This window comes from Falco naumanni, chromosome 4 (genome assembly GCF_017639655.2).
Source record: "Falco naumanni isolate bFalNau1 chromosome 4, bFalNau1.pat, whole genome shotgun sequence".
NCBI lineage: Eukaryota > Metazoa > Chordata > Aves > Falconiformes > Falconidae > Falco > Falco naumanni.
Window position 1 is genome coordinate 87016923 of NC_054057.1, and position 13180 is coordinate 87030102.

Below are 13180 nucleotides of genomic sequence, written 5' to 3' on the forward strand. Positions count from 1 at the left end.
GCTGGTCACTCATGAGCTTGGCTTGAAAATGACCCAGCAAGGACTTGCCCTTGTGTAGGTCAAGACACTGATGGAGGACCATCAGGCCATGTGTCCTGTAGCCTACAGGCACAACCCAGGGCAAAGAAAATATCTCAACAGGGGGTCCAGTGGTTACAGGACATGAGGAACCTGCTTCACAGGCCCTCCTAAGCCTCCTCCATGCTGCCGAGGCACGGAACAGCACGTGAGAGCCCCATGTCACACAAAGCAAGCTCCGTACAGGGCCTGCTTTAAACTTCTGACTCTGTAAGCCAGTCCTGCAGCCAGTTCCAGGGGCTGTGATGAGGAGACGAGCATCAAATAGCCTTCTTCGCCCCCTCAGCCAGGCCCAGCCTGCCACTGCACTAACAGTCAGCGATTGTTTCCCCTCTATGTCTCCACAGCAATTTAGGTCCCAGACTTTATTTCTCACACAGCTCTTTCCACCCTGTCCTCTTTGACTCTCCGCTTCTCCCTGAAGTCCACCAAAGGTGAAGCAAAGACCAGCTAATGACTTTACCCCAAGCTTGGAGTCGTTGTGACAGTTCTGGCAGGTCCCCTCCAGGTAGACATAGGAGCTCTTGCTAACTTCATAGACAGACTGAGCCTTGCAGGAAACGCACTCCAGGGAGACGATAGGGACTCCCCCCCTCTTGATGAATACCTGGGAAGGCAAGAGACTCCATCAGAAGATCTGAGACAAAAACACATACATCTAACAGTTAAGCAGACATCCCAGCACCTGGTTCTGCTCTGCCACAGACCAGTCTGTGCTAAGGGAACAGCAGAAAAGGATTTCTAAAGGATTTCAGGTCATCATCTAAGCTACATCACTTTCCTTACACTAGCCAGTTCTGTCACTGATTTTCAAGAGTCGTCCAATGCCAAACTGGGCCAATCTAGGTAATTCTGGATTTACTTTATTTACACTTTTTAATGACACATATCACTTTCAAAATGTCCCTCTGGTATGCTGTGCTGAACTCTCAGCAAGTCCTGCTTGCACTGCTGGGCAGAGATGATGCTAACTGAAGCACTTTGGTGGACCAGCCATCCCAGGACAGCTGTTAACCCTATAAAAGTGGGATCCATGTTACAGTTAGGAAAAGAGGACAGTGTAACTGGGAGGAGGAAACCCTCCACTACAGCACAGACCAAACATCTGGTGAGCACCTGCCCTGGGAAACAACTGCAGCTCTCCTTTGTTTCCTGTAGGCCAAATTCTTGGTCCTGCCTCTGCAGCTGCGGAATGCCTGACCTGGTAAGGTCACAACAGATCTGCCGTGGACACAGGAGTGTGGAGTTGTGGGTCCCTGTCTTCGACTCAGAAGGCTAAATGGGAAGTGTTTACAGTCCAGACTAGCAAGAGGGCTTAGGGCAAGCCAGGGTTTACTGAGAATGCACTGCCCTGTGCAAAACCAGCATGGTCCTGCTGTCCCCCCCCAGCCCTGCTCTGACCTACAGAGCTTGGACTAGAATCACGTCACGTTTTAGGACCCAACCCTTGGGCTCTCAGAGTCCACTGCCTGTGCAGAACCATCATCATTTCTGGCACTACCTACGTCTCTGAGAGATAAAAATAGCCAGAAAACACAACTCCCGCTGTGCATCAAATGCATTTTGCTCTTCAGCCTGGAAGAATGACCTTTTCCAGAGAGCTGCATGTGTTCCAGGCTTTTAGCTCAGATCTAAGTTGCACATCTCAAAACGTCTACCACACCTCCTCGGCAAAGCACTTGGAGAGAGGAGAGCACTGATGGCTCAGACACAACAGCTATTGAGCTCTGACCCCAGTACTTTGTCTAAATTCCTTTAATCCTCTAGGAAATGGGGTTGTCCAGCATTCAGCAGAGCCCTCTGCCCTGGCATAATGAATACTCTGAATTCAAAGAAAGGCAGTAATGAAGACATTGTTTAATATGGCAGACTTTTAAAAGAGGATAAATATTCCACAGGACTAAGCCGAAGTGCCTTGAAGCTTCATTCATTCCTACAGTATTTGCAAATTTCCTGCGACACTGGAATCATTGTTTTGTGCTCATGCATGGAAACCAGATAGTACGGAATGTCCTTGAAAGACTATCAATTTAATTTTTTTCTTTTTATCCTCCAGCTTTGGTTTAAGACCCAGGCAGTAAGAGTTTCCACTTTCAGACTAACTGTATCTCTAATTGCCAAACACACCACGATGAATGTTTCTGACATAAACCATAACTGCTGTCGGACTGCAGATGCATTCAGCGTTAAGCTTAATTTGACATAAACAACATGCACTTAAAAAAAATCCTCCCTTAAAAAAATTCACAAGGAGAGAAGAGAGGAACTATTGACAGTAAAATTAAGTACCAGCTCTTAGGAAGCCCTCTCTGGGCAAAAACTGGGGAGGAGCCTGGTGCTGTGCCATGTGAGGAGTCTGGTACTGCACAGGGTGCTGGAAGAGCCACTTATCATGGGCTCCTTTGCTGTGCTGCTGTCGCAGACCCTCAGTCCTGGTACCATCCAGGGCTGGGTCACTAACACAGCCTCTGCACAGAAAGGGACAAATGGATGAATGCAAGGTCTGAAGGAAGGAAGAAACTAAAAGGACTTGGCAGGACAAGCAGAAAGTGCTGCCCAAGGCAGCGTAAGATGCATGTATCACAGAAATACCTATGTCGGTTCCTGACAATGACCTGGATGAGATGGGTTAGGGAGCCCCAGCGATGCCCTAAAATCTGCTTCCCCTGCTTTCCCATGCTGGCTGGTGCAGGTGGGTAGTGTTAGCTTCCACCACCCCAGCTGAACTGGCACTGGCTCTCGGATGGGGCTAGGGGACACAGCCTGGGAAGTCACCCATAGCTGGCCACTGTCCCAAGCCAGCAGCGCTCTCCTCTAGAAAATTCCTTATGAAAAGGGCCATGGACTTCCAGCTCGGCTGTCTCCAGCAACAGGCACACAAGGACAGAAAGCGACAGTTGTCTGTGGTACGTACGGTTTGATTTGTTGCCTCAGGACTCATACCCTCCTTCCTGACGGTGAGGTCGAACGTATACTCCACATCTGCTTCTAACAGAGCTTTGGAAATTGTGACAATTCCTTCCTTGGCACTGAAATTCAGAGAGCACCCTGCAGCCGAGCTCTGCTTGCAAGGAGAAAAGAACTTTCAAACCCTCCTTGGTATGGGTGCACATCAGGTTAGTCCACAGCCAAAACATGCAGGTTCACACAAGTCACTGCTACAGATCTTACTGTGCAATGCCACCACTGGGGTGGGAGAAATGGGGTGGCATGTGGGCAATAAAGCACATTACCCTATTCTTCAGGTTAGTAAGCAATACTTGGAATACTCCTGTATTTCATCTGAGCATCAATTTCTTATTTTACAGCAATTAATTCTTCACTAAATAGCTTACAAACATTGCCAAACAACACAAAAAGCTCACATTAAACTCAAAAGTCTAAGCCACACACACTCCACAACTTTCTGTTCTGAGGTAAAGATAGAAAACAATGACATTTTACCAGCAAAAGAATTGCACATTCAATCAAAAACGCTCCTGAGGGGGATCTCCCGTAAGAATCTGAAGGGCAGTTCTCCCCTGCCCTTCTGTCACCATAGTGTCAAGACTATTTCAGCATGTGAGGACAGTGACCTGCCTGTGAGTGACAGAGACCTGTGCTCACTCGACTCCTCCAAAGTCTAACCTTGGCCCCCTGCTGAAATTAAAGACATTTAACTGTTACCGGACGAGGAAGCAGAGCCCTCAGCCCCGCAGGCTGCAATCAGCAGCTCGGTAATTCCTTCAAGTTATGGAGCGGCCACACTGAAACCACAAACCAGAGGCCAAGTGCAGAGGCAGCGGCGACGCGGATGCCTCAGCTGCCAGTGCCAACACTTCTGCCGTGCAAAGGACACTGCAGCACCGGGCTGCATCAGGCTGCACTGCACAGCTCCTCACAGCAATTTTTGTACCACCATCCTGAGCTGGGAAATGGGAAACCTTTGCAACCCTCCTTCCAGAGCAGCTTTGTTAAAGATGCTCACAAAAGCTTCCCCCAGTACCATTTGAACCCAGACATATGTTTGTAGCGGAGCTGCTGTGTGGCTCCCAAACCCTCTCTGGCTGTGCAAAACTGTTCTTACCTTGGAGGAGAATGTACAAGACCAATCGTACAACAACGGAGTCTGTTCACCATCATCCAAGTTTGGGTCATAGGACTTCTCCCCATCCAAGATTAAGTCCTGAGTGTTGGACCATACACGGTATGACCCCCCATCAATGATTGGGACCAGCTTACTCGGTATCACAGTCACATTGGCAAAGATGCTTTTGGACAGTGGGGTGTCTCCAAAGGAGACAATAAAAATGAAGCAGTAATTCCCAACTTCCAGGGCAAGCTTTGGTATAACTAGCTGGGGCCTGTTCACATCAACATTTGGCAGACGGATCCTGCTGGAGTCATCCAAGTTCATGCAGCTGGGTGCTTGGTAGATCTCCCACAGGTGCTCTGTCTGGTACTTGATGCATCCTCGGAGGTCAATCTGTGCCTCTAGGTAGTTCCTCTGGGACCGCTTCATGACTACTTGAGGGGGCAAGGCTAACTCCACCTCTGGCTCCTCACACTCCAGGACTTTGACAGTGACAGTGAGGTGGGCTATGAAGAAGCTGATGAGATTGGTGGCATTCACCTCCACCAGGTAATCCCCAGGACTCACGTAAGAATAGTTGGCCACTGCAACCCTGGTCATTTGAGTGGAAGAGCCATCCCCAAAGGTCCACAAGAACTCAACACTCCTGCTGCTGGGCACCACTGCTGCTTCAAACAGTGCTGTCCTGTTGACAAAGGCATTGGAGGCAGTGAGGGAGACTTGGACTATTGGGTCTTGGACTTGGATGGTTCTGGTGATATTGATACCTCCCAAGTCATTGAAGGCATTGAGGTGAATCTCAAGCAGCCCTGCAGCTTCTGGAGTGTAGGAAACACTCTCTCCTGCCACAGTGACCACAGATCGTCCTTTCTCTTTCCACAAGGAGAACTGCCATGAGAATGCCACACGGGAGCCACTCCCCACCTGGGCATGGAAGCTCTTCTCCATGCCTGTGGGTATGCCTTCCTCACAGCAGTTCAGGAGCCTGACATCACGGATGGCCTCCAGGACAGAGATGAGCACTTGGGCATGTGCGATGCTGATTTGGTTCTGCACTGTCACAGTTACCAAGTAATCGCCACTCTTGGTGAACTCATGCGTGTACCTGGACCCATTGAGCACCACAGAGTAGTCCCCACTTATGCTCACCAAGTAACTCACAGAGGTACCTGACAACATCCTGATCACAAAGGTGACCTGTTCCCCTGGCTCCACCACCTTCTTGCTAGCAAGAACTTCCAGTCCTTGAATCCTGTCCAGCACTGAGATATTCCTGCTGGCCAGAGCCCAGCTGATGTCATTTGATGCATTCAGATAGACTGTATAAAACCCTGCTGTGGGGAACATGACTGCCACAGACTGGCCAGTCAGCGTTCCATTTGGCACCTCCCAAAGCCATGTCACTTCAGTCCCTTTCTGCAGCTCCCCCTCAAAGACCACTGTGGAGCCGGATGAGACGTATCTACAGTCCAGTTCTGCAGTCCCTATACTCAGCCCCTCTATGACCTCCTCTACATAGATAGGAATTGTTGCATTGGTTGAATTCAGCTTGTTTTCTGCTTCAACGATGACCTCTATCACTCCAGGGCTTTGGAAGGAGTGTATAATAAAGGGTTCAGAAGTAACAGGAGAGAAGCCATCCTCTAGGTACCAAATGTACGTGATGCCAGTGCCACTGGTTATGGTGGTACTTATGTTAACAGAGGCATTAATAGCAGCTGGGTTGGGGAAGGCACAAGGCTTTAAAAGACCAATGCTTTCAATGAACTCCAGTGTCCTGTTAGCAGTTGCACATCCCAGCATATTAGTGGCTTTCAGATAGACAGTGTAGTTTCCAGCTTCTAGGACAACCAAGGAGAAGGTTTTCCCAGTGAAGGTCTGCACAGCATTGCCATCCCTTTGGGCTACCCAGCTGTAAGAGATGTTTGTTCCCTCTCTCACCACTGCCTGCAAATGGAGTGTTTTGTTCGTTGGGAAATAGATGTCCTCTACCAGGTCACTGCTAGCCACCTGCAGGCCCTCAATCTGTTCCAGGACGTAGACATAGATGCTGTCCTGCAACGAACTGATCTTGTTCTCTGCTGTCACAATGACATTGAATGTGCCCACGGACCGGAAAGTGTAGGAAATTGTGGAGGAGCCTTGGATAGGAGTGCACCGATCACAGAGGATCCACGAGTAGCGGATGGCACTGCCAGCTACAAGTGTGGCTACAAAACTCACTGAACCATTTAACGGCACCACTGTCCTGCTGGCATTGATGGTCAGCCCTTGGAGCCGACGTTTCACTGTGACATCAATGACGGTCTCATTAAAGCTCACATCATTCCGCCCCACCACACTAATAGTGTAATGGCCCGTGTTGTTGTAGGAGTGGGTGGCGATTTGCCCGGGCTGGGTAGTGCCATCTCCAAAGTCCCAACAGTAACTCACTTTGGTTCCATTCATGCTGGCAGAGAACAGGTAGATCTGGTTCAGCTCCAAAACACTTGTCCCGTTATAGTCAATCTTTGCTACCCCAACCGGTTCCTGGACTTCCACAAACGCTGTGTCGTTGTTGAAAGAGACATTGTTGGAGACAGTCACTGTGACCAGGAAGACCCCTGTGTTCTTGTAGGTATAGGTCACTTCAGTCCCACTCGATCTAGTGGACTCATTGGTCCCGAAATCCCAGCGGTAGCGGTACTGGTAGAGAGGCACGGCACTGACCTGGAAGCTGCTCTCTTCACCAAGCCTCACAAACTGCTTGGAAGGGAGAAGTGTGACATTGACAATCTCTGGCTCCACACAGACGCTGGTGAAATAGTGAGCCTTGTTAAACCTGCTTGAGAGAGTCAGGGAGAGGGGGAATGTCCCACTGCGGGTGAAGTTGTGCATCACCACAGGGTCCCCACTGATTGTGACATTGGACGAGCCATCTCCAAAAGTCCAATCAAAGATGTATTCATCAGGATTCCCTGTCACATATGCAGTCAGCTGCACGTCCGGGTGCTCAAGGATGCAAGAAGTAGGCTCTATTTTGAGTACTTCCAGGACAAATATCCTAACGGGCACAGTTTGGGAGACAGAGTTCACAGGATTCACAGCTGTCACATTCACGGTGCAGTTGATGTCCTTTACATACACGTGTTCTACCACTGGCACTTGAGTCCTCAGCACCGTCCCGTCCCCCATATCGAATATCCAGGTGATGCTGTCCCCCGTCTGCACTGAAGCATTAAGGGTCACAGATGCTCCCAGCTCTGCTGCCTCATCTGCAGAAACATGAAGCCCAGTTATCTCTTCAAACACTTGGTAGTGCTCAACTGTCTCCACACTGCTTATGGTATTGTTGGCAGTCACGGTGATGTTGTACACCCCTCTTCTGGGGTAGCTGTATGTCACTGTAGACTGGCTCTCTGTGAACAGCAAGGACCCATCCCCGAAGTCCCAGGTGTACACGACGCCATAAGGAGACGGCAATGGATCAGCTCTGAAGGTGACTGGACAGTTCACAACTAAAACATCCTCCTCTGCTTCCATCTTCACATCAGTCAGGTAACTGTGGATGTGAACTGGGGTCAAGTGGGTGAGGTTCTCAAACTGGTTTGACACGACAACCACCAAGGCATACTCTCCTGCATTGGAAGAGAGCAGAAAAAGACCAGTGGTGAGGACACGCTTGCGCAACAACTTGCTCAGTGCTGCAGCAGTGTGGGAAGCAGGACGGGGACTGCAGGGAGATACTCTGCTGCACTGTGCACACCCTGGGCTTCGCTCCTCTGCTCCAGGACAAGCAGGAATTACACCCAGGCCATCCATGTGAGGACCAAACACCAAGTAAGAAGCCAGTCTGACAGATATGGAGAAAAGATTTTTTTTCTGTTTGCTCACAAAACAGACCCCCATCCTGCTGCCCACAGTAGTGCTCCCTACCCTCTCCCATCAGCACAGAGCTCACCTGCCACTCGTCTGTCTGCTGTGACTGCCCAAAAAGGGGACTGTGTGTGGTGGTCTTGCTTCTTACAACGTGAACAAACCTCTCCTGGAAACAGTTACAGAGGATGGCAATTGCTGGAGACTCCCAGTCACTCTGGCTGTTTGCTCAGGAACGAGGTAATGACTTTCAAGCCATTGTTTTATTTGAAGGTGTATTATAGCCCCCTTGCAAGTAAAATATCTGAGCCCCTTCTTCCCCAAAGAACTGTCCTGAGCATACCTGGGTCTTGATAGACGTGTGAAACATTGTGCTCAATTACAACCTCATGCACACTGGGATCAGGAACAAGGAAAGACTTGTTGTAGGGAGGTTGGAACAGGTATGTCTTCTGGACACCATCTCCAAAATCCCACCTGGAGAAACATGCAAACCATGTTACACAGCACAGCAGGAAGCTCATGGAAATCCCAGAGGAACACTGGCCTGGCCTAGCGCTGTCTTTCAGGCTCAGGCCTGGGGTTTCCAGAAAAACCACAGGCAGTGTAATGCCAAGTATCAGAGCAGTAGCTGAGCCCAGTGCTGCAGAACTGTTGCTGTGAGAGGAGTACAGCACAAGTAAGAAGAGGAAGAACCCAGCATTAAAGCAATGTTGCAATCCTTTAAAATAAAAGTATTTCAGCCTCAACTATAGGTCCCAGCCAGTGTGACTGAACCACGCTTGCAGAGATTTCAAATTAACTAGACAGCAGCGGAGAAATGGGCCATTTGACATCAGCTGGCCCTGGGAAGAGAAACAGTGCAGGCAAGACTGGTAAGCTATGCATAGTAAGATCCTAAGTTTGGGCAACTTGCAAAGGACTCACAGGAAAAGAGCATCCACAGCTGAATCAACCTGAACTCTTGCTGTAAGCTCCACGGTGCTGTTCTGCGGGAGGACCGGCAGGACACCCAACACAGTCAGGTTCTTCATCTTATTCATCATCTCCACCGTGACATTGTAATTGACCGTAAAGTTACTGACGTGGTTGGAGGCGGTGAGCTGGGAAGGACAGTGGGACAAAGAATGCATCTTGGGATCACCCTGCCCTGCTGCCCTCTCCTGAGAGTGGGGCTTCACTGTACTGAAGAGGTCCCACCAGGCAGGCAAGCAGGTAAGGTCAAAGAAGAGCAGCCTGTGGGACAGTGAGACAGGGGCAACAGCCTGAATGGCACTGGAAAGCAGCATGGACTGGAAGGTCACCTACCTGGTGAAGCCACCTCTTGCTGGAACCACCACATCTTCACTACTAAAGTCAGTCCAAGACTGACTGGTTCTACAGCAAGAGGACAAGAGAAGATCTTCTCATGTGGGGACTCCTCTGGCTCTGAACTTGCTAGTTACCCTTTTGCCTGCTCTGAGGTGCCCTGCACAGTCCCCAGCTGCTGAGCCCAGGCACTCGCTGCCACCGAGGGGGCAAGAGCCACCCAGTTTCCACAGGACAGTGGTGGATGAGTGCCGCCAAGCACAGAGAGCGGGGATGGGAGAAACTCACAAAAGCACGCCAAGTGCAGCTCCAGCGTCCTGGGTGCAGTGGGCACAGAGAGGGAAAGCAAAGTTGGGCAGAGGAGGGAAAGGGAGGCAAGAGACTGAAGAGACATGACAGAAGTAGAACAGGATCCTCAAGGTTATATAGGCATTTAACACTGACAAGGCACCTAATAATGAAGCATCTTGCCATCTCCTCGCCTGCAGGAGAGCTGAGCTGCTGACAGAAAGGATCCTTCAAACCCAGTTGAGCAGAGACCTCCCACCCCAACAGATAAAAGAAGTTCATGTCTTGGCTTCTGTCGGTCTGTTCCACTGAATCCAGCAGACCCTAGCCTAATGCCACCTTGTCAGCTCTGTAAGTGAAAGCAATCCAGGCTTGCCAGCAGAGTGCTTCACCCAGCAAATCAGTGCTACTCAGCATAGTGCTGCACCAAGCAGATTAGTGCTAGCATGCCCTCAGAGCCAGGGCTGGTGTCTCTTCAGGAAGCCAGCAGTTACCCTGCTAACAGATCAAGCAGCTTGGAGCCAGACCAGGACTCTGCGTGGCAGTACAGGGCATGACACAGAAGGATGTTCTGGCCAGGGATAAACTCCTGTTCCACAACAGATACCTCCCTCTGCCCAGACTCTCTGCTCTATCATTCCTCTGGGTCATGACAAAGCCCAGTGTTCCAGCCTGCACCAGCACAGAGAGAACAGGACAGACACCAGAAGAGCTTGTGGCAGAAGCTCTGTGTTGCCTATGAAAGTCTTAAATTTGCATCCTGCCTCTGCCTGAATTCACATCTCCTGCCTGCCAAAGCAGTGGCTGGCACCCTGCAACAGGGCTCCCTGCTTCATTCCTGTTGGGGAGGAGTAAGAACAGACACTCCATGAACAGAAAGGAGAACATGGAGAAAAGAGGAGAAAGTAAAGACGAGGAAGACAGCAAAGTCAGCTGTAATGGAAGAATAGGAAGAAACTTACTATTGCATTTGCAAGAGCAGCTCAGTGAGAAATAGTAGGCGAGCTTGTTAGGTGAAAACCTTCTCAACTCAACTCTGCCTTCTCCTCTCCCTGCTGCTTTTCCTGCTTAGTTTGTGGGACGAGATGGAAACCCAGGATTGAAATGGTATTATGGGAAAGGCCTTGGCTTACCGAAAGCTTGTACACAGCTGGGCTTTGGTAGATAACATTGAAGACAACATTGTAAAAAGTGAAAGATGGCTTATCATCTACTGTCCATCGGAAAGTCACATCTGACCCAGCTTCCATCACAGGGATGTAGCTCTGAAAGGCATGAGAACATTTTATACTAGTGCAAGAGAAAAGCATGCACAGCAGTTCCCAGGAGACCTCCAGCTGAACTGGAGAAGGAGCAGAGCCAGACTGGGAGGCATCACACAGCTGTAAGACACTGCCCTCAAAGCATGACACAGAGGTGCAAGATCATCTGTGGCTTTGCTGCTGATAAAGAAATGCAGACTCTGACTCCATAAATCAACAGCAGAGCAGGGGGCAGAACACATACTGCCTGCCCCCACATCCTAGTGCTCTGCTCTTGTGACCAGGTCTCTTTCTTGCTGGCTAAAAAACTTTCCCATATCTTTGCAGAAACAACTCAGCTTTAACTACACCTGTAAGATGAGTCTCTGACCCTCGTCCCTTGACGGTGCCTGACCCAAAGGCTAAAATGGTTGAACTGCACTGGACAGGGTAGTGTCCCTCCTCACTCCTACAGTGCCTCCTGAGCAGACCGTGGCAGCCAGGAAGGGTGAGACCATCAGGCATTGCAGGCATAGGGTTCTGCTGTAAGAAGCCAGAGGTTGAACAGAGCATTTCACAGATACCAACGGGCAGTTATTGAACAGGTTTCTAGGGCTCAGCTGTAGCTCTGGGGACAGGGGATTGGAGGAAAAAAAGACTGCAAACACCAGAGTAACTCCAAGACTTTGACAGATGGATGAAACATTTTTATAGCTTCAGCTAGCTGATGTAAGGATTTAGTAGAGCAAATCTTAACACCTAAAGGAATAACTACCTTGACAAGTCAAAAGAAGGTAAATACTGGCTTTTTATAATGCCTCCAGTTTTCTGTGGAACTGGAAAGGCAGTACCCCCCTCACAGGAGGTACTGCCTTACCTCTAAGGGAACCCAAGTGAACGTACAGCTGAGCTGTCTTCCTGCTGGAGAGCACCAGTGCTTTCTGCCACATGCCTCTGCCTGCAGCGGCGCTGTCTGCATGGCCTGGGAGCTGGCGCTTAGCAGCAAGCAGAGCTACACCCAACCAGTGTGGAGCTGAGCCCCTGCCCTCCTCATGAGCCAAACACACCACCTTAGTCTTAAAAGCTAAAAATGCTACTGACAAATTAAAAGCAGCAGTAATCACTCACCACTCGTGTATTTAGCAGGACTCTGCTCTCAGGGTCAGGGGTGGCCCGCAGCCCACGGATAGGCTCCTCCACTTTCACTGTGACAGTGATGTTCTGCGAGCTCACAGTGTTCTCTGCAACCAGCGTGTGGGTGCTCATCCCCTCCCTGAGGCCGCTCAGGCTGACCACTGCAAACCAGGTGTCGTTGGTCTCCCTGGCACAGTCTGCTGTCAGCAGGGCCACAGCCGCTGGGCAGGACCCCTCGAAGGGGAAGGTGTGGTTGTCTCCCAGCCAGCTAGCTGTTGCATTCACCCCTGAGGAGAGTTTGATGACCAGGGTAGTGTGGTTGGATGGTAGGTAGACCCTGCCGCCCTGAGGAGCGGGGTGGATGACACGCAGGCCTGACACCTGGGAAGCCACCCAGAAACTGCAGGACAGATTGGTGCTGAAGACCCCATTATCCACATTGGCTCTGACCGTGTAGCGACCTGGATGCTCCAGCCCCGTGTTGTGGGAGCTGATCACCGGGACCAGCTGCTCCTCAGCGTACCAAACTCGGAGAGAACAAACAGTGTTGTTCATCCAGGTGGCACCGATGAAGCCGTCAGACAAGCCAAGTGCTGACTCCGAAGAGTTTATGCTTAAGACGTTGGTTCTGTAAGGGGATGTGGTACTTGGCTGGCACTGGAGGAGTAAGCCCAAGCCTGCATTGTGCTGGATACTGAAGACATCCTCAGACCTGACAAATATATTTTCTTTTCTGAATGTGATCTGCAGAGAGAGGAGACATTTTTGGATTAATGCCTCAAATCAAGAGCACTCAGCACCCAACTACTGCCTGGGCAAGACAGCTTGATTTACTGCCAAGTGGAAACCAACTTGGAAGCTGCAGATGCAAACACAGCACGGGGAGACATTTCACCATTGGTCACTCTGAATTAAATGCGCTAACACAGAAGCCAGCCTTATGCTCTATCCCCACTGCATAAGTGCAACGGAAACAGCCCAGGAAATCTGCGCAGCCTTTTGACCAGCTATGCTATTGCAACAGGTTACTGTTGGGAGTCCATGGCTTAGAGCAGGGAAGATTGAAAGCGGTGGCACGTGTGACACTGGGCAAGTCACTTCATTTGAATGGACTTCAGTATCTCCATCTGAAAATTGGGAACAATTCTTTATTTACCGAAAGCACTCAGGAGAAAACTGCCCCACCTACGCACTGGTTATAGCA

At 50.1% G+C, this 13180-nt stretch overlaps 1 protein-coding gene across 1 annotated transcript in view; it reads right to left on the reverse strand.

Annotated features, from left to right (window-relative positions):
- The window catches only part of PKD1 (polycystin 1, transient receptor potential channel interacting), a 98726-nt gene that overhangs the window by 31596 nt on the left and 53950 nt on the right, over positions 1-13180 (reverse strand). The window contains exons 11-17 of the mRNA XM_040589968.1: positions 11971-12720; positions 10735-10866; positions 8933-9108; positions 8349-8482; positions 4145-7767; positions 2993-3139; positions 542-685 (exon numbers count right to left, since the gene is read on the reverse strand). Coding sequence (XP_040445902.1) covers positions 542-685; positions 2993-3139; positions 4145-7767; positions 8349-8482; positions 8933-9108; positions 10735-10866; positions 11971-12720 — 5106 coding nt within the window. The remainder of the gene's footprint in view (positions 1-541; positions 686-2992; positions 3140-4144; positions 7768-8348; positions 8483-8932; positions 9109-10734; positions 10867-11970; positions 12721-13180) is intronic.